At 35.9% G+C, this 20492-nt stretch overlaps 1 protein-coding gene across 1 annotated transcript in view; it reads right to left on the reverse strand.

Moving 5' to 3' along the window:
- Window positions 1-2433: 2433 nt before the first annotated feature.
- LOC125232181 overlaps window positions 2434-20492 on the reverse strand; it is a 262234-nt gene continuing 244175 nt past the window's right edge. The window contains 9 exon segments of the mRNA XM_048137811.1: window positions 2434-3657; window positions 5087-5350; window positions 6074-6185; window positions 11154-11443; window positions 11675-11881; window positions 12109-12386; window positions 12519-13622; window positions 13625-14650; window positions 15121-16969. Coding sequence (XP_047993768.1) covers window positions 3526-3657; window positions 5087-5350; window positions 6074-6185; window positions 11154-11443; window positions 11675-11881; window positions 12109-12386; window positions 12519-13622; window positions 13625-14650; window positions 15121-16969 — 5262 coding nt within the window. The 3' untranslated portion in view covers window positions 2434-3525.

A 20492-nucleotide genomic window follows, 5' to 3' on the forward strand; every position in this document is an offset into this window, starting at 1 on the left:
GATTTGGCACTTTATTAGACTACGAAAGTTAATAAGACGAACGATTGCGTAACGACGTCGCTGCGATCCTGCGGCTTTTATATCATACGATACGACGTTACGGCCCCGCCACGACATTGGTCTAAGCGCGACATTTAGTAGATTCTGGGCCTGAAGCCAATATATAATATAATCCGTCGCGTATCGTAGTTATCTCTTTCTATCGTTATTCTGTATTGATGCAATCTGTGTTAGCTTTTGTGCGCAATTAAATATAACTATAATTTAATATTATATAATGTAATGTGTTGTAAATTGTTAATTGTGAATTTTATTTAATGTAATACGATATGGATTTTAATTGTCCGAAATAAATGAATTTTATTTTATTTTTTATTTTTTTTTATTTTGGCTGCATATTAATATATCATGAGGTGAGCAAGGATAAAAACTTGATGATACTCGTACAAAGCTGGAGTAAATAATATCCGTTTTTCATAGCTTCATAGCATTATTGTATCGTTACATTATTTTACTAACCAATATGTTTACAACTTATATCAAAGATACACACGTAGATGGTAAGTATCCATAGGTACCGTATAATTGTAAAAATAATTATTGATGAAGAGACTTAAAGTGGTTAAATACAATATTCCAGGAACGGTAGCTAAATGTCATACGCCAATCTAGGGTAAACTCGCCTCATTCAGTGACATACCTAATTCGCTGAAACAACCAAAAATCGTCTTTCGGAATAGTGCTTCAAAGCTTGTATCACCGAATTAGGCGTGTCACCGAATGAGGCGAGTTTACTCTATATGTAGATCGTTTTGCCATTGCGCCGAATCGTTTTTGATGGTATTTTAAAACTAACAACTAACAACCTAATATCTATTTTATATTAATTTGACAACCATGAACAATAAATAATATTTGACTTCTTAAATAAGTAGAGGTCGGACAGTTAGGTGTCATTTGTATGACGTTTTCGGAATAATGAATCTTAATATTATGTTGTTAGAATAACGCCCAGTTGTCCGATCTCTGTAAAAAAGTAAAGTAGGGACCAAGAAAAGTGGCGCCATCTCGTGTTGACCCAGTATCTTTTTTGTCACTGAGCCAATGGAGCAAGCAATTCTTTACCATATTTTGTCGTGACATGTAAAGCGGCGCCGGCGCCATGTGCCCAAGGATGTTATATTTCTTTATTTGCCCCTGTCATGGAGGGATGTGGAGGAAATGAGGCTGCAGGCTGAATTACATTTTTGCTCGCAACCTCTTCGTGATTATAATTGTTTTCTTTTGTGTACCGGGGTCTTTTTGAAAATTTAAATGATACTTGTACTCGGTTCGGTATCTTAAAGTGTTTTGTAAAGCATTGTTGGTAGTTACGTAGGTAATATTATGTATTTCTCGGTATTGTTGCTAACAAATGTCCACAGCACTAGCGACATCTGGCCTTCGAAGGTATGCAATATTATAGTATACTATGCATCTTAGAGATCTTAAAATAATGATGCCTCTTTCTGCTCCACTTGGCGGGGGCACTGCCGTTCCCCCAGATAAAATATGAAAACACATTATATTTTTCATCATTTATTTTTATATTTGCACTACTAACTTAAAATAACAAAAATACAATATATTCCAAAGGCGATATGTCCATTTCTAAATATAATAAATGATACTGAAAAATATTGAAAACTTAATTTTAACACATACAATAAATATATACCATTTTATAAACTTTATCTTAAATTAAATAGGTACCTATGTATTACACACGTTTCTTAAGACTAGTTAAGTAGTTATTATGTAATTTTATTCAAAGTTTTAGGAATAATTAATGTAAGAAGCCACAGATACAAGCATTATTCAACTTACTTTTTGATTACAGAAAAGGAATATCACAGCTATTAAGTTTATTATTTACAATAAAAATTACTCGTTCTCAATTAATGTAATATTTTAGATTAATTTCAATCAAAGTTAGCCTGAAATGTTATGAAACAACCCGAAAGTTAGTTTTTATACAATTATAACTACTTTTTAAATATAGGGTACATGGCTTCAACATCTATATTTTGGTGTAAAGCTAACATTAAAACTATTGGCAAATGATATTAGCATTATTTACAAATAACAATAATTATTTTGTCAACTAAATAATACATAAATAATTATGGAATAGTATAGGAATGTGTAAACTAACCTCTCTAATCGGTACAAAATCAATGTTCCCTAAATAATTAAACAAAAGCAACCATAAAATGCAATTTTTCGAATGGCAAAAAACCGATGAAATATGTATAACTTTAGAAGTAAATTTAAAATTGTATTAGACATAACCACTTACTGATTATAGCTTTCCAATAGAAAAGGGTCCTTATGCTGCAACTACAATAAACACGAATTCTTATATATTAACATTCTAAATTTCCCGTATTTTTTAGGTACACATTTTTTAAGTCACTATTGGGTCAAACGCGATAAAATATCATGATTTTATTATCTTCCGTGACCATATAGCCAATGCAACTTGACCGAAACGTCAAAAAAAGTAAAATAATGATATCTGATCGCGTTCGGTCACAGGTCGAACACGGGTGAATTTACCAGAAAGACGAATTAATGTTGAAATTTCAGATGAAAAGGTCCTTATTGCTCTTGAAGCATAAAGGCCCTTCTATAATGAAAACCACATTTTATCTCACACAAAAAATACCGTAGCATCCACGCATTAAAATGCAACGTAAATGCAAAACTATTGATGAATTTTTGAACAAGAACTATTGCGAAAAGAATTTCAATTAAAGGAAAAATTTCAATTACAGCGGAAAATGGATTCTACCTCGATGTTTAATACACTTTTTTATTTAAAATACTACGAATATTTTTTTAAACTTTGTTTTCTTTTCAAAACGAAAAAGAGATCTTACTTGTTGCTATGTGTCGCACTCAACTGCACGTTTTTTTTGTGAGGAGAGTAGGAGACCTAAGGTTTTTTTTAAGGTAACAAATCCCCATAGATTTGAAGGTATTTCTTTTTTACTGTTTTTTAACCCTTAAGTTTATTTTCTAGTAAGTATCGGAATTATTATGATGTTGGCCATCACGTTGCATAGTGACACTAGCGACATCTATATTTAAGTTGGAAATATTTTTGTTTAAAAATGTGTTTTTTTTTTGCCCATAAGTATTTCAAGTAAAGATATGTATTAGTTTCTAGTAAGCATCGGGTTGATTATGATGGCTAGCGTAACAGCACGTTTTTTTGGGAAACATACGGCGAAACATTTTTTAAGATTAGAAGTGTATCTGAAAGTGCTATTTGATGTTTTTTTTGTTATGTCTTAAGGTTAGTTTCTAGTAAGTATGAGATTGATCATTAATGCGAGCGCATTGCGTAGTGACACTAGCGACATCTGTATTTAAGAGGTAAGTATGCGACCTCTAAACTACAGATGTCGCTAGTATCACTACGCATACTACTGCGACATCTGTAGTTTAGAGGTGTAACAATTTTTGTTTATGTAGTAAAGCTTAGTTTCTAGTAAGCATCGGGTTGATCATGATATTGGCGAGAGCGTTGCGGCGCTTGCGCCACGCGCCTGCGCCCTGCGCGTGATACTGCAGCTGCCGGTACCAGGTGCGCGTGCGAGAGCTCTCTTCTGCCTGTAAATTAAAAAAATGAGGGTAAGTAAAAATGCATATCACGAGATTTTTAGAGCACGAAAATTGGTTAAACCAAAAATAGATATATTATTGGATATTATAACTCGGTATAGACGGATAAAATCTAAGAAAAAACGTACCTCAGTACCATACAGAAAAAGGTACGGTAGTCTAGATGGCATTACACTTTTTGGGTACGCTCAGCTAGAAGGCGCTAATATTAATATTTGACATTTTAACACATATCAAGCTAAGAATATGGGCCAAATTGTCAAAACTGAGGTTCAAATGTTTTAAGCCTGTGTCAAGAGATGGCAGTCTATGCACTGTGATTACACATGTTACTTCGACAGTAAATCTTTATAATACTCGATCCTCTTTGATATCACGAAATTTTTAGAGCACGAAAATTGGTTACACTGATCAAACTTGAAACCCTTTATAAAATCGAATGGTAGATAATGTTTTTTGGCATTGACAGCTTTTTGAACTATAAAGACTAAATTTGTAAGTAATAAAATTAATAATTTTGCTTATTGTTTTTATTTTATATCCAACCGGCTGCGCCATTTTTAAAGACGACATATTTAAAGACCCTAGTTCTATTTATTAATGTGACATTGCATTTTTTTTTCTCTTTTTGACTCTATGTATCGGTATATCTTACTTGGCTTATATTCTCTAATTTAATCTTTTGCTGCACCTCAAGGGGTTTCATGTGCTGTACTGTATATTATGTATAGACTGTATAGTATGTGAATGCTAATAAAGAAATGAAATGAAATTAAATGAAATGTTTAGTACATTAACTTGTTAAGACACAGAGTCAGAGCACGGTTTTAACACTGAATTCATTCTTTAGTTAACAGCATTTTACTGCAATTATATCACAGTGTTCATATTATGGATTTCTAGGTTAGAACAGCACGGGAAGCATGGTCGCGCGATAGACGATAAAATAGCAGGCCGTCCCTATCGCACTATATGTAAGTGCGATAGGGATGGCCTGATATTTTGTCGTCTATCGCGCGACCATGCTTCCCGTGCAGGAAAAAACAAATTATAGTGATTCAGGAAATAATTAGATATTTGTGATTTTCCTTACACACTTTGCTTTACTATCTAATAATTCATTATATGTCTATGTAAATAACACCATCAAAATATAATAACGTACAGTATGGCCACTCCCGCTCCCCGCTGAAAGTGCCGCCCACCCCCTCTCGGTTACCTCACAGTTACCGCCTGTCAAAAACGCGAACAGTCGACCTGTCATATTTCACTCATACAAGCATGGTACGCGTTTACTTACACGAGCTTAGACTGCGTGCTGGGAACGCGCCTCTTTCACACATTTGATTGCCAGTGTCCGTGGTGTGCTATAAGGGAGACTTGAATGGTGCATAAACCTTAATTAAATAAAACTCACCTTGAAAATATATGAATCCTTAGTAGTTATCTCGTGAACTTCGAAGAAATGTTCAGGCTCATGATCCGCAGCCACCACACACCTATCCAAGAACAGCGGTTCTCTCTGCAGCGTGTATCTTCCTGCCTTTTCTCTCACTAGGAGGAGAGCAGCCTCTCTCACTCCACTCCGTGCGAAGAGGGCATCGCCTTCTCTTTCTCTCGCTTCGCGATCTCTCGCTTCTCTGGTTTCGCGGATCTCGTTCGTTTTGTGCGTTATCGTTGGCTGAAATAGAATATAGGGGTCTAAGTGTGAAATTCAAAATTTCGGGTCACAACGGAAATGGATTATTGTCATTTTAACACTAATGAAATAATAGGTCAACAATAACATGCCGTCTCACAAAGTAGAAGAGTCAAATCGATAAGATAACGCAACGACACTACAATATTCGCACTAGTCATTACAGAAGCGTAGAATAGAATTTATTTCATTAGTTTATTTAAAAATAAAATAACATAAATAAATAGTTCTATTTTAGGCAACACGGTTGTACACCCATATCAATTAAATATGAAGTACAGACATTGTAGAAAAGTAAAAGGGAAGATGCGCCTATTAGATTTTTTTATTCAATGAATTGTGACTTCACTATCTTGCAGTTGAAGCAATAAGTCTATCACTTTCCTCTCAATATCTTAATCAACACAGGCAAAACATTAAACATATCCATACTTAATATTATAAATGGGAAAGTGTGTGTGTCTGTTTGTTTGTCCGTCTTTAAAACGGAGCGACGAATTGACATTATGTTTTAAGTGGAGATAGTTGAAGGGATAGAGAGTGACATAGGCTACTTTTGATCTCTTTCAAACCCCCCATTTCCCTAAAATGGGGGGAGGGGTGAAAGTTTGTATGGAGCATTCCGCAATTTTCAAATTTAACGCGAGCGAAGCTGCGGGCAAAAACTAGTCACACTATAAAAATATAACAGAAAAAATAAATCACCTTTCCGTTAGTTACCAAAAGGGCGTTGATGGGCGTCAGCTTGATTGTGCGTCCTTTCCGCCAGTTGTTGTCATTCGGCTGGGTGAACAGCAACTTCCCTTCCATTGCGAACCTTCAAACATACAAAACAAGGATTATAATCAAGTAAAGGAAGCAGTAAAAGAAAAAAATTGTTTTAATCATAGGCCAACAGAATTAGATGACGGCTTAATAGAATTAGGACGGTGGTATTATTGGTAATGTTTTCATTGTCGGTGAGTACTTGCTTCCATCTAGGCTGACAATTCGGTATTATTTTAGCGGAGTTGTTTCAACGTTAACCTTTTCGCTGCCATTAACTTGATATAAATCAAGAGGCGATTTGAGACTTTGCGCGAGGATTGGCGCTGCGCTGATTGTCAAAAATACAGGTTACCTTATAGCATGCAAACATGATGCAAACGGTAATAATACGGTTGTTGGAACTGTGTGATGTGACTGTATAAAATTTTACATAATATGCTTCGTATTGAATATGAGTGCAATTTTTGAAATGGCGTTGGTGACACTGATCTTTATCGCTGGAGAGCTCCAGAAATACAAGTAATTATACGTGTAAAAAGGAAATAACGTTTGAAGCAGTAATTCGGGACAATTCCGATGCCTAAAAATATATCGCACATAAAATTGTCGTTAAGTGAAGAGAGAATGGCCTAACTATATCGATTGAGGCGAATCTTAGACTAGTATGCTTTTGTTACTGCAAGGAAATGTTGTAAGGAAGATCTTCGAATTGGCCGTTTCTTAAAATTTTCGGTTGGGCATATAGATAGATAGATAAATAGATAGAATACTCTTTATTGGCACACCTCAGCAAAAGATACAGTGGAGACAAAACAAATGATTATAAATATAGGCAGACAACAGGCGGTCTTATAATGAAAAAGCCAAACCCATTTTTATCATATATTACGAAGTAATCAATTTTATAGTAGCGATTGGTGTAACGACCGTATTGTGACAAAATAGATTGATTACTATAGTTATTGATCAGCACCATACAAGTACTTGGCCAAAGCTTTTACCTATAAGGCACATGTAGAGAGCGGATTTCAGGCAGCGATTTAAATATTAATATGGATATGGCTAGTGCAATTTTTAAATACATGTCATGTGATTTATAAATACATGTCATGTATGTTATTGTCACATGGCAGCAAAAAGGTAGTCACTTTTGGAGAAATCAAAGCCAAAATGTTTTCAGTGTTTAATTCGTATAGGTTTAGTTTTGCTTGGGAGACTGATCGGAGGCAACTGTTTTGTTTAAAAAGTTATTGCACATAAAACCGTCTGCGAAAAGACATGAAACAATGTTATACTTCGGTGTTTTGCTTTAGTCTTTACATGCAAACTGGTACCTTTACAAACTTTTTGTATACTACTGGCGTTAAATATAAGTAATAGGGTAATTACACCAACAAATGAACTTTTAAGGTAATTTTAGAATTCTTTTCATGTAAGTCCATAAGAAAAACCATTCCAATTTTTTTTTTTTGTTTTCGTAATATTTAAACTTATTTCATTTAAACTTTCACGATTTTTGTACACACATACTTTAAATAGGAACGAAACTTAGTTTGTTCCAATACCACGGGCCGTCAACATGCCGTCAACAATGCCGTCTTTGAAACATTGGAGATTAGTTTAAAAAACATAGACGCGATTAATCCATTACAATCATCATCATGCCACTTCTTTCTGGCGTAACTATTGTCGACTTAAAGTCACATGTTACCAAAACTTAAATATTAATGTTTCTTCAGGCCCCGTAGCCGAATGGCATTTCTCCGACGCCAAACGAAAACGAAACGCCGCGAAAGGTTATCTGGCTCTGTCGCGCCAATACGCAAGAGCGATAGAGATAGATATCTACTAGCGTTTCGTTTCGTGAGCGTTTCTTGAGCGTTTCGGCCATTCGGCTACGCACCCTGAATTCACAATTTTGTCGATTTACGAGAATGCCGCATTTCGCTCAGTCACTAGCACTGTTCATTCACTGGTACACTTCCCCCGCCAGCTTATCACATATTCAGTCGAATTTAACACATTGCAATTAACAGAATACAATAACCCTTTGTGAATACAATTCAGGCACAATACAATTACTTCGGAATGAAAGGAAATTACGTAGACAAGTTCCATTAAACGAAACTTCATTAAATTCGTGCATGGCGGGTCCTGGAGCGAAGCGCATATTGCAACCGACATAATAATTACCTACCTTGCCGTTCTGTCTCCTCTACTCAGTATTCGTATTATGAAAACAATTTTAGACGCTACGCTCTGCAAATAGACGGCTTTGAGGTTATGCGAAAAGTAATAGTTATTTGTTATACAAGGGGGCAAAGTTGTATTTTAACGCCGAGTGTGGAATTGAAAAACGAGCAAGTGAAAGGATTCTATAGTTGAACCACGAGCGAAGCGAGTGGTTCGAGAATAGAATCCTGAACTTGGGAGTTTTTTAACACACGAGAAGTAAAATACATTTGCACCCGAGTGTAACACAAAAATTTTCCCCTCACTATAGCGAGGAAACTACAACGCAAAAAATGCGTTTATCACTGCTGTCAGTAGTTCCACAGGTGGTAAATCATCTTTATTACTAGATTCACCTACTTTTATCAATTTTAAAGCAGTTAATTTGACTTTATTCAACGTCAAACATAATTGCGTATAACTCTTACAATAAAGAATGATCACATCAAAAATGTGGCTTTGCTTTTTTTAACAATTCATACCTATATGGTTGATGATAAATTATAGTTACCTATGGGCCTACACTGTAGTAATTGGTCGCTTCAAATTTAGGCAAGAAAATATCACGGCAATAGAAGTCCTTTATTGATAAGATGATAAGTTGAGAGCGGATTTCAGGTAGCGATTTAAATATTAATATGGATATGACTCGCATAATTTATTATTTTTTCTACACACAAAAAAAATGTATCGGAACATAAAAGTAAAACCCTTTTTGGATGCTTTTGTGAATATCGGGCAAAAATTGTGATGACCATAAATAAAAAAATGTTTATGTAAGTTGCGCATTGCACAGTAAACCTTCTATTACGACTCAAAGAATAGAAAAATGAAAATAATACGCTTCCTCTAAACAAACTCCTTTATTTTGAATAAAATACTTTTCTTTAAAAGTAGTTTGTTGCAAAAATAACATTAATTTAATTTAATTATTCAGCGAAGTTTGCGGAGTTCGATGTAATAATAATAGATTTTAAGACCTAATTATAAACCAAATGACATGTATTTAAAAATTGCACTAGCCATATCCATATTAATATTTAAATCGCTGCCTGAAATCCGCTCTCTACATGTGCCTTATAGGTAAAAGCTTTGGCCAAGTACTTGTATGGTGCTGATCAATAACTATAGTAATCAATATATTTTGTCACAATACGGTCGTTACACCAATCGCTACTATAAAATTGATTACTTCGTAATATATGATAAAAATGGGTTTGGCTTTTTTCATTATAAGACCGCCTGTTGTCTGCCTCTATTTATAATAATTTGTTTTGTCTCCACTGTATCTTTTGCTGAGGTGTGCCAATAAAGAGTATTCTATCTATCTATCTATCTATATGCCCAACCGAAAATTTCAAGAAACGGCCAATTCGAAGATCTTCCTTACAACATTTCCTTGCAGTAACAAAAGCATACTAGTCTAAGATTCGCCTCAATCGATACAGTTAGGCCATTCTCTCTTCACTTAACGACAATTTTATGTGCGATATATTTTTAAGCATCGGAATTGTCCCGAATTACTGCTTCAAACGTTATTTCCTTTTTACACGTATAATTACTTGTATTTCTGGAGCTCTCCAGCAATAAAGAGCCCTCGGGAATAGCACTTGCCTCTGTTACTGCCACTAAAGCGACGACTATCAGCTTTACGATGCAAGCAACAAGATATGGCGGAAGATACATTTTTACTAAAATGTAAAATTTCCTATTAGAAATGAAAATTAATGCAACATACAAGCTGCATATAGAGTTTAAAAGAGCAACAAGAATTTGCTTCCCAAAAATGATTGCACAGCAACGAGTAATTCAGCTACCGCGCTTCATAACTTTCAATTACATACAGACTTTATACTTCTAACCGATTAAATGGAATTTGTTTTAATATTTCAATAAGTTAATAGATTTGAAGGAAGCATAATAGATTTAACTACACAAATTTAAATAGAAATAAAACATTATCGCATTCTAAATAAAGAACATCAGCGACACCATTAAAAATCACGACCCATAAAACAGAGAGGGGTTAAAAACTCTGCACCCGCATGACATTTATCACTTAACCCGTAGATAAACCTGCGGGCCGCAATGTTCCAGTAATGGGGTCATTTGTCCCATCCGCCAATAGCACGAGAATGTGCAAGGACTACAATTTGCCGAAATTATCGCGAATGGCCCGAAGGACAATGTTTATTTTTTAATTAAATCGGGATTAGATTGAAGACTTTAATCTCGGCCGGATAATAGTTTTTGTCCCTTCTGTTTGGTTTTACAAATTGGAAATCTTTTGTTTTGACATTTTCTCGGTCCGCTTCTAACAAGATTAAATTGTGTTTTGTATCTGGCACCGATAGGATTTTAGGCATTTAAAAAGCCTTTTATTTGCTTTTATAATACTTACCTACAACTCGAATATTTATAACAATATCATTTCAAGGTTAAAGGGATATCGACATGTTCTAGTTGGAGCATGATTCATGAAACTAATAATAACAAAAACAATTTACATAACTTTCATAACATCGGCACTCCCACCCGAACCAATGAAAAGTAATTAACAATGGATACCAGTTTAAATTTGGAGTTTATTGCGCGATAATACTGTAAATAATTTAAAGAGTTTTCAAATTTCCCTTACGGTTTTTATGTGTGGTTGGCAAACAGATATTTCTGCTGTAAGGCATCAACAAAGCCTTGAATTTTATTTGTTTCGAAACCAATTTTTAATTTTACTGGGCACCTACAGTTACTCTCTCTCAAAAGTTTAGATAAGCAGAAAACGTACCTTGCATCATCGTGATTCCAATCAAGGACGTCAACGGCCATCTTTCTCAGTCTGATATCAGCGACATGGAGATCGTGAGCAGTTCTTCTAGCCGCAGCAAGTCTCCTCCACAGTGGGACGTCTCTTGCTGCAGCAGCTGCTGCTGCCGCTGCTGCGTTCATCTCTTCCAGTCTGGATTCGACACAACGCTGAGCGCTGCGCACGTCATCTCTTTCAGCGGCGCACGCTGCCGTTGAACGATGAAGCCGAGATAACAGGAGCGGATATTTTGTTACACGTTGGACAGGCACCTGAAAAATTAGAAGAGAACTAGAATCAATTTAAGATGATAACAATAGAAAGGACAAACGATAAATAATTAGTTAAATGTGTAAAACATAAACAACATCTTAAAAAGAATCATCAAAGATAAAAAAAAGGCAAGGAACCAAATTGAGACGGTAATTTCTTTTGGAATAAAGAGAAAAGATTTGGAAAGAGTTGTCCAAATATGATAATGAAATAATAAACTCAATACTTACCATTAAGAAGGAGTTCAAGTTCATCCTCCTTAAAACAGTGTTTTCCATTTGAGAGACTCGCAAAAATATCCGAAGCAGCTCCTTGTCTTTCTCAAGGCCCGCTAATAGAAGTGCAGCGCCCGCTTGTTTGACACAGTATGACTGGAATGCCGTCAGCATGCCAGAACACTCTAGAAGTATCTTCCCCACGTTCACTGTTAATAAGTCCTGAAACAGAAGAAGCAATTTGTTACATTTCATTGATGGCGAGATACACTGCTATAAATAATAATGAAACGATTTAACTCTTGAAATGAAAACTAATATACCAATCATTTGTAGTATATCTCTCTGGTCATTAAACTCACGTATAAACCATTTTACATTCATTTTAAATTTAAAATAATGTTAACAAAGTAATAAACTCAAAAAGCCCGAGTTTTTAAATAACGTACCTCATCTCCTTGTTCAACCGCAATTTCCAGAGCATCTCTTAACTTTTCAGACAACACTTGATTATTTTCAATGAGTTCTTCAACATTAAGGAAAATTGCACTTAATTGTTCTTGATTAAGTAAGCCCGCGACTAACATAGGTTTGTAAAATTCCTCAAGGATAATTTGCAAATCTCGCCCATACTTTTCCTCGGTCTCAACAATTTCTGTTATGATTTCTTTTCTCTCTGCTCGCTTCTTCGCACATTTTCGGCACACTAATGGAGCATACAATGAGCCTGTAAAAATAAAAACAATTGTACCTATTCCTTAATCGGATTGTCATATACATTCACATTTATTATAAGAACATGAAGCTAATTCAGTTAGTATTGGTATAATATTGTTTTGAAGATCAGAGCCATACAAACCTTGTTCTGTGACTTGAGTCTCGACTGTAGTATCACAATCTTCACAGAGGTGTATTGGGGTATCTTTATCCGTCAGTGTATTGCAAGGTGATATTTTTCCCTGCAGCCGACTTCTAGATGACTTACTTGTTTCTGAACCAACACCAGAATCGTTCCTTTCAATTTCTGCGGATGTTTTCTTACAAACAAGGGTCTTTTCTATACTATCATGATTAATAATTAACGAATTGTCTTCACTTGAATCGGAGGCGTTAGATAGCTGGCTTGTATTACTGCTTAGATGAGCATTTATTTCTGAATTTATTAATTTATCTTTGGATTGATTCAATGAATCGTTTTCAGTACCAAAACTAGTAATATATGTATCTTCGTCATCAATACCTCTTTCTTTAGCATCTACCAAATAGGATAAAATATCATATTTTGATGCTCCTTCAAAAATCGACCGCGAACCATTTCGTTTTTCCTCGTCTAATATTGATAATGATGTTGGAGGAGGATTAACTGGTAATGGAGGTGGCATATCACCAATTTCTTCATAAATGGGATCACTGTTAAGGCGGATTGATTCATAGTGATGATCATCATCAGTGTTGCTTGCTATCTCAATATCGCATAGCGCAGCATCCACTAACATTTGATAAAACTTAGATCTTGTTGAAGTCGTGTCATCTTCAGTAGAAAGTTCGCTCGCGGACGCGTTATAACAGTCTGACATAGGTTCAAGGTCTGAAAATACTCCCATAGCACCGCTTTCATACTCCATACTTTCATAGGGAGCAGAGCAGCCGTTGTCGTCGTTTTCTAGACAAGCTGACGGGTCGGCTGCTTTCTTGTCCGACTCGTCATCTCTGGCGCTATTTTGTTCGTTCACATTATTATTTACTTTTGTCTCTTCCCTTTTATTAATTTCTTCTTTAAGATTCTTTAAAGAGCTTTCAATCAATTTTCCGATTGTGATTTCTTGTGTTTCCGTACCATCCTGGTTTTTAGTTTCTTGAAGTTTTATAAGCGAATTCTCTATTAATTTTTTAACTAGTCCTGAGTCGAGACCTTCTGCTAAATGGCCAAAGAAGGGGTCGTCAAAGAGTTTGCTAACAACGTTTCCATTTTGTGACTGTTTTTCTCTCTCGGAGATTGGTCAAAAGATTCCTCACTGTTATCCAAGGGATTATTACTCTTTCCACAAACGTGCGGAACAAGGTTTAGTTTAACAGCTTGTACAGGATCATTCAGAATTGTGGACATATCGGGTGTACTAATGTCATTAATTGAATTAGATGTGTTATTAGAATTCATTGATTGGTTGTCATTATAATACTCTTCGTACGTATTTGATTCTTCTTTCTTTTCTCTGCGGTTAGATAAAGACGTTCCTATGTAGATCTGACTCTTAGATTTCTTTACTGCTTTTTGAGGTGTTCCAACGCTAATAGTAACTGTTGTTCCAGTCTGATAAGTATCACACGTGTTTCCTGAATCATCATTGACCACGACTGAAGATAAATAAATAGGCGTGTCACTGCTGACATTCATTGTAGAATAGCATTCATTGCCACTGATCTGAATAGATGTTTTTCTAGGTTCATTTTCTGTTATTTCAGTTGAAGCATTAGGTTCTTCGCCCTCATCTGAATCAAATTGTTTTACTCTTAAAACAGTTCTTTGCTCATTATCATTAGCGTCCGACCATTCATCACTTGTGGAACTTGTAGAATTATTCCTCACGAATCTCGTTTTTACGTAATTATTTTTCTTTAACTTGCGGTCCTTTACTTTAAGCCGAGGAGGCGGCTCAGGTGATTCTGATATACCTCGTCGCAAATTGTTCAAGATCTTTTGTGTAATATCACTATTATCACTTATATTTCCTGATTCATCATCATTTTGCAGTGAATTCTTTTCAACCGCTTGTGACTCAGTAATTTGCGACGATTCATGTCGAAATGCATTTTCTTTATTTTGTTCGAATTCATTGAGAGATCCTAAAAAGACCTGACTTGTATGTCCATGTTTAGGTTTGGGACGCAACGCCATTGTATCCAAAAATTTAGGAGGTGCAACGGACATAATCGACGTTAATCTTTCTGATTCCGAGCGACGCAAAACAGGTATTTTTGGTACGTTGTTATCTGCAAAAATAATAAAATAGGTACAGTTAGGTCAATACAATTAATACAGCCAATCGATGTGACATGTAGGTACATTTTTGATAATTTCATCATCTTTATCCTTATACACGTTAAACTTTCGTGAGACATATTCAAATAATTAATGAATCTACGGTTGTACTCCGTCACGGAGTTTAGCCGTCGCGTAAACTCCTATATGCCTGAAGAGGGGCCTCCGAATTGGCCCGAAGCATGTCGCAGCAATAGCGATATAATAACGTGAGTACAACCGTAGATTCATTAATTATCTTTATCCTTCATAAAAAAAAACCAATAAAGTTAAATTATAAAATACTAGATCATTTTATGTAACTCTTGACATTCAATATTCTTGAAAATGCATTTACAAATGTAATATTTCATTCATCATTGGCCGCTTCAAGTCTAAAGATATGGGACTATGGTTTTTTACCTCAATAAAATATACATACCTGCTACATTTTCATCAGTTGATTTCCTTGCAGTATCTGAGAAAATATTAGTTTCTACGGGGCTGGTACCTTCCGTAATAACTCCAAAGTTATTGTTTACTTGTACATCTTCATACAGGCTTGGGTCGTTTCCTGTACTCTGTGTGATTAATTTTGCCAATTCAAGGTCAACCTCTGTCAAACTATGGCTGACAATATCACCTTCTGCTACGATATCGTCTTCCATATCTGCTGGTATATCACCGGGTATTCCTCTTACCGTGTTTTCTTGAAGATTGAATTCTGCTGTGTAAATTACTTTTGTTTCTTCGTTTTCTACTAAAAATTGAACACGCTTTCGCTGTAATATATTCTGTGTTGTAGTTAAACCTTTTTCTTTTGGCTTAGGAAGGTAGAACTGTGAAGCATTGTTTCGTTTCTTTTCGGACGATTCATCCGATGTTTCCAATTTTGGATTCACCATATATAAGTCATAATTTCTTGGCTTCTTAAGAATAGATTTTATGTTTTCAGAGTTATTTGATTTATATTTTTGATTTCGTGAATTATCTGTGGGTGCTTTTCTATTATAGTTACGTTCTGGTAGACGTTGGTTGTCACTTTCACTATCATCGTCTGTTCTTGCATTCCGGACTCTTCTTGGTGGTCGTTTTGGAGAAACACTTTTCTGTTTTGTGCGATTTGCGGGAGATAAGTTAATAGTCTTTTTATTCGTGGGTTTATTTACAGGCAACGATTTGTAACTTTCAGTTTTAATATTTGGTAATAAGGAAGATATCCCCTGCGTTTTCATTTCAAAATTTTTGAGATCACAGTTTAAGGAGTCGTAAGAAGTTGTATCTTGTATAGCATAAGTCTTGGATTCATCTGATATACGAATGCGTTGGCCACCGATAGCTTTAACATTAGTATCCGACTTGGACTTACTCAGTGGCCTAGAGTTACCTACTTTAAGTGGATCTTGAAACATATCTGCATAATCATCATCAAATTCTATTTCGACTAATGATTTTGAATGACCACTTGACTTCACCAGATCGTACGGGTTGATGTCACATGATAAAATAGATTTCTTAGAGTCGTTAACGTTCGCATTGTTATCCTCGTCCACCCAAACATCATTGACTCTACTAACAGATTTACTTCTAATTTTACGTTGCGATTCTGGACTCGGCTTCCTATTTTTTCCTCTACATGGGCTGATGCTTTTTGCCCGTGAACGAGTCGTTGAGAACTGACTTCCTATACGAGCTTCATGAGGAGGTGCTAATCGACTTCGTCTCATTAAGTCATAAGGATCATTATCTCCATTTGATTTAAGTATAGAAGGTCTCGCCTTAGACCCTTGAACTCTGACCGTCCCAGCTCTAAGTAAGCCAGCATCTCTATTCACTTGGTGTCCTCTGACTGTGCCTCCCACTAACATCCGCGGGCTTTCGGCTATAGTTAAAGGTAAACGAGATCCCTTGCATTTCTTACATATACTGACTTTGGTAGAGCTGGTTTTTTTTGTACCATTAAGGTACTCAGGGCAGGAACATAGTATTACAGCGTAGTTGTGAGGTGTTGGTTTTTGAGGAGTACTTATTAGAACAGGGCCAGGTACTTCCGGATACGCTGAGAACACGCTGGGTCTCATCGGTGGGGTTTGGGTCCTCACGGACCCATACAACCATGTTTCAGCGTACTTCATGGACTTGGACAAAGCCGACCCGCTGGGGCCGCTGATGGTTCCGTACATATATGGGCTTTCCGGTGATTTTTCTGATGATTTTACACTCCCTGAAGTATTCAGTTTCAATTTTGATGACCATTTCTTCGTCTTCGTGGTCTCCGGTGTATCATATATCTGAAAAAGATGAAATACTTCATTAAATGCTGTTTTAGTAAATTACTTGAGTGAACTCGAAACTAATAACGCAGAGCTTATCAAATTCTTAACTTAAATTGTCCTTATTACTTGGAGTACAGCAGTCTAGACAGGTAGGTAAAGTAATCTGATTCTTTCTTTTTCAATTTTTCCAATTAATAGTCTCTTGGCTACAAAAAAATTATACACACAGCAAACATTTGACTAACAAAAAATACTCTCTGGATTCTTTATTACGTTAGATACTTTGGTAACACTCTAGAATCTATACTATAAATTATATTATTTAATATTGTAAATGGGAAAGTGTGTGTTTCTGTTTGTTTGTCCGTCTTTCATGGCAAAACGGAGCGTCGAATTGACGTGATTTTTTAGGTGGAGATAGTTGAAGGAATGGAAAGTGACATAGGATACTTTTTGTCTCTTTCTAGCGCTAGCGAAGCCACGGGCAAAAGTTAGTATATTACACATGACAGATAACAGTAATTTATCTGTCTCAATTAAAATACTAACATGTATAAAGTCGGGAAACTACAAGACAAGTATCTTATGTTTATAGGCGTTGTGAAGGTTTAGTTATATTTAGGACAACTGGGTGTTTATTGTCAAAGCTCTTAGATCTTCGTATATCTACAGCAGGATTAACCTGGTTGAAATCTTGTACACGTGTTTCTGATCCTATTATATAAATGTGTACCAGTTGTTTAGGCAAATTCAAATAAAAGGTTTTTATATTTTTTAAATTTTACAAGAGTGGCACTGAAACTTAAGTAGTTTTATGTGCTCTGCCTACCCCTTCATGGGATACAGGCGTGATTGTATATATGTATGTTAAATTTTAATCTCTAAGTACTAGGGTATACTAGTACTGGGGTTATTATCTTTTAGTTACTAGGGTAACACTCTTAAGGCCACTTGCACCAACGAAAAAGGGGTTAACCCGAGGGTTAACCCACCATTTTATATGGAATTTGACAGATGACAGCCCACTAACCCTGAGTTACGTGTTTGGTGCAAGTGGGTCTTATTAGGGAATACAAGTTGCAGGTGTTTGCAACGAAGGCTGCTTACCATTAGGCAAGCCGTATGTTTGTTTGTCACCGACGTAACTCAAGAAAGGTTTAAATCCATACTAATATTATAAATGGGAAAGTAACTGTGTACCTATTTGTTTGTTTGTCCGTCTTTCAGGGCAAAACGTAGCGACGAATTGACGTGATTTTTCAGGTGGAGATAGTTGAAGCGATGGAGTGACATACTTAGGCTACTTTTTGTCTCTTTCTAACCCCACATTTCCCTAAAATGGGAGGAGGAAGTTTGCATGGAGCATTCCACAATTTCCAATTTAACGCGAGCGAAGCTGCGGGTACAAGCTAGTTCTCTAATAATGGTAAAACAAAACAGGTTACAGTAACGTCGAACAAAATGTACTCCAACGGTCCAAATAAACTTTTACTCCATATTCCTGATCTGTAAACCAGAAGCAGTGAATGTCATGTGTCGTGTATCAGGTACATGGATAGTTTGTCTCTAATTCGGTCCGGTACGGGCGGCCGGGATCCTTTGTCCGGGTTCCTACCGGACGACAATACGTACGGCGGTTTGATTACACGCTTTTGAATCCGTCGGCCGCTCAATCGAAAGATCGGATTGGCTGGCTGTAGACAATGTATTTTTTCCATTGAAATATTGCTGCTGGCAGTCGTAACAGCCGAAACAGCAAATTACATGTCGGATGTTCCCGAATCCATTGTAGAATTTTAGCCTTCAGGTACAAAATCCGCCTAGTGAAATTTTACCCGTGAAACCGAAAACATAGATTCTCGTACATCGTTTTAACGGCTTTATTATTGGAATTTTGGCCTCCAGGTACAAAATATACCTAGTGAAGTTTTATGCGTTTAACCTGAATCAACATACTATTATAACGGCTTTAAACAAAACAATCAACAACATTATGGGATACAGGCGTGATTGAATGTAATGTATGGATGTCAAAGGCCCATGATGATGATGATGATGTATATATATGCATAATCAACAATATTGGTCGTAACTTGAATTTTGCTACCGGCAAAACATGTGTACGTATACAAAACCGAGCGCAATTCATAACGTCATATTCAGATTACACTAGACAATTGATAGAGAACGGTAAGCGGAAACCTATGCACGACCCACAGAACACCTCAACTACTAGACGGAGCATTCAATTTAACTCAACAGTCACTGTGACATATGATTTCCCGTAGTATTTTTTTACTATGGGAACGCAATCGCTTGATCCAGTAATGTACTTATGTCAATGTTCACAACCATGGTCGCTTATTGATCGTAACGCCAGGCCGTCCTTTTCGCACTATTTGTAAGTGTGATAGAGACCCACCTACATATAGAGATATACCTACTTGGGGTGGGTTTTGAAGATTTAAAAAAAGTTACTCGATTGCGAAAATGTCTCGGAAAATGTGTATATTTTTATTTAGCTAAATAAGTAACAGTTTGGGGACGCTGTTCACTACATACAACCAACATACAATAAATTATCGAGTAACGTTTTCTAAATCAAAAACCCATGGACCCGAGAGTCCGGTCATAACGTTAGGTCTTAATAGAAACGTTCAAGGTATTATGGTTTTCAATTTACCTGAACAATAGGTTAGGGGGATAACCTGCTCTGAATACGACGTCGTGCCGTGACGTAAGGTGACATGTGGGCTCAGATTAATTTCGTATCTGATTGGATCCGGATTGGTAAGTAATTATATAAGGTCCTAATTTATTAGATGCAGATATTTTTACAGCTGATAGTACTCAGTTTCTGGAGTATATTAAACCGTGAAACATTATAGCTTTTACGATGTTTTTTTGGAGAAAACGGAAAAACAAATTTGCTACGTAAAAACATCCTGTTTATGTGATTATTAAATGAAAACTCATTGAACAGATTCTAGTACCTCTTTTACGTACCAAAAACTGTAACTGGCCACTTCAATGACATGTGCAGTTTTCCCGCCGAACCTTTACGACATTTACAACAAACAATTTTTTACATGACAGACAATGTTATTGTGACATGTGATAATGCACATGATGATTTTTTTAGACGAAATTATAATTAATTTTTTTGTTAGGAAAATGAAATCAAAAAAGTTACATGAAAAGATTTCTTAATTTATATTTAAAGTTAATTATTTTAATGTAAAGTATCATGTGTTAAAATATCTGCAACTAATAAATTAGGACCTTATATATTATGAGGTAAATTTCAACGGCAGATGTTCGGTTTATCGACAGACATTTACATAGAAGAAATAAATTAAGATAAAACAGTTTTTTTTAATTATTATTGTTATTATATCAAAGGGCCCTGTATGGTGACTGGTTAAGAATTTCATCACCCCTTTTCTTCCCGTGGGTGTACAGAAGTCAACTGTGGGATATGGGTTAAATTGTGGCGTAGGCGACAGGCTGGCAACCTGTCACTGTAACACAACTTGGA

The sequence above is a fragment of the Leguminivora glycinivorella genome, chromosome 12 (genome assembly GCF_023078275.1).
Source record: "Leguminivora glycinivorella isolate SPB_JAAS2020 chromosome 12, LegGlyc_1.1, whole genome shotgun sequence".
NCBI lineage: Eukaryota > Metazoa > Arthropoda > Insecta > Lepidoptera > Tortricidae > Leguminivora > Leguminivora glycinivorella.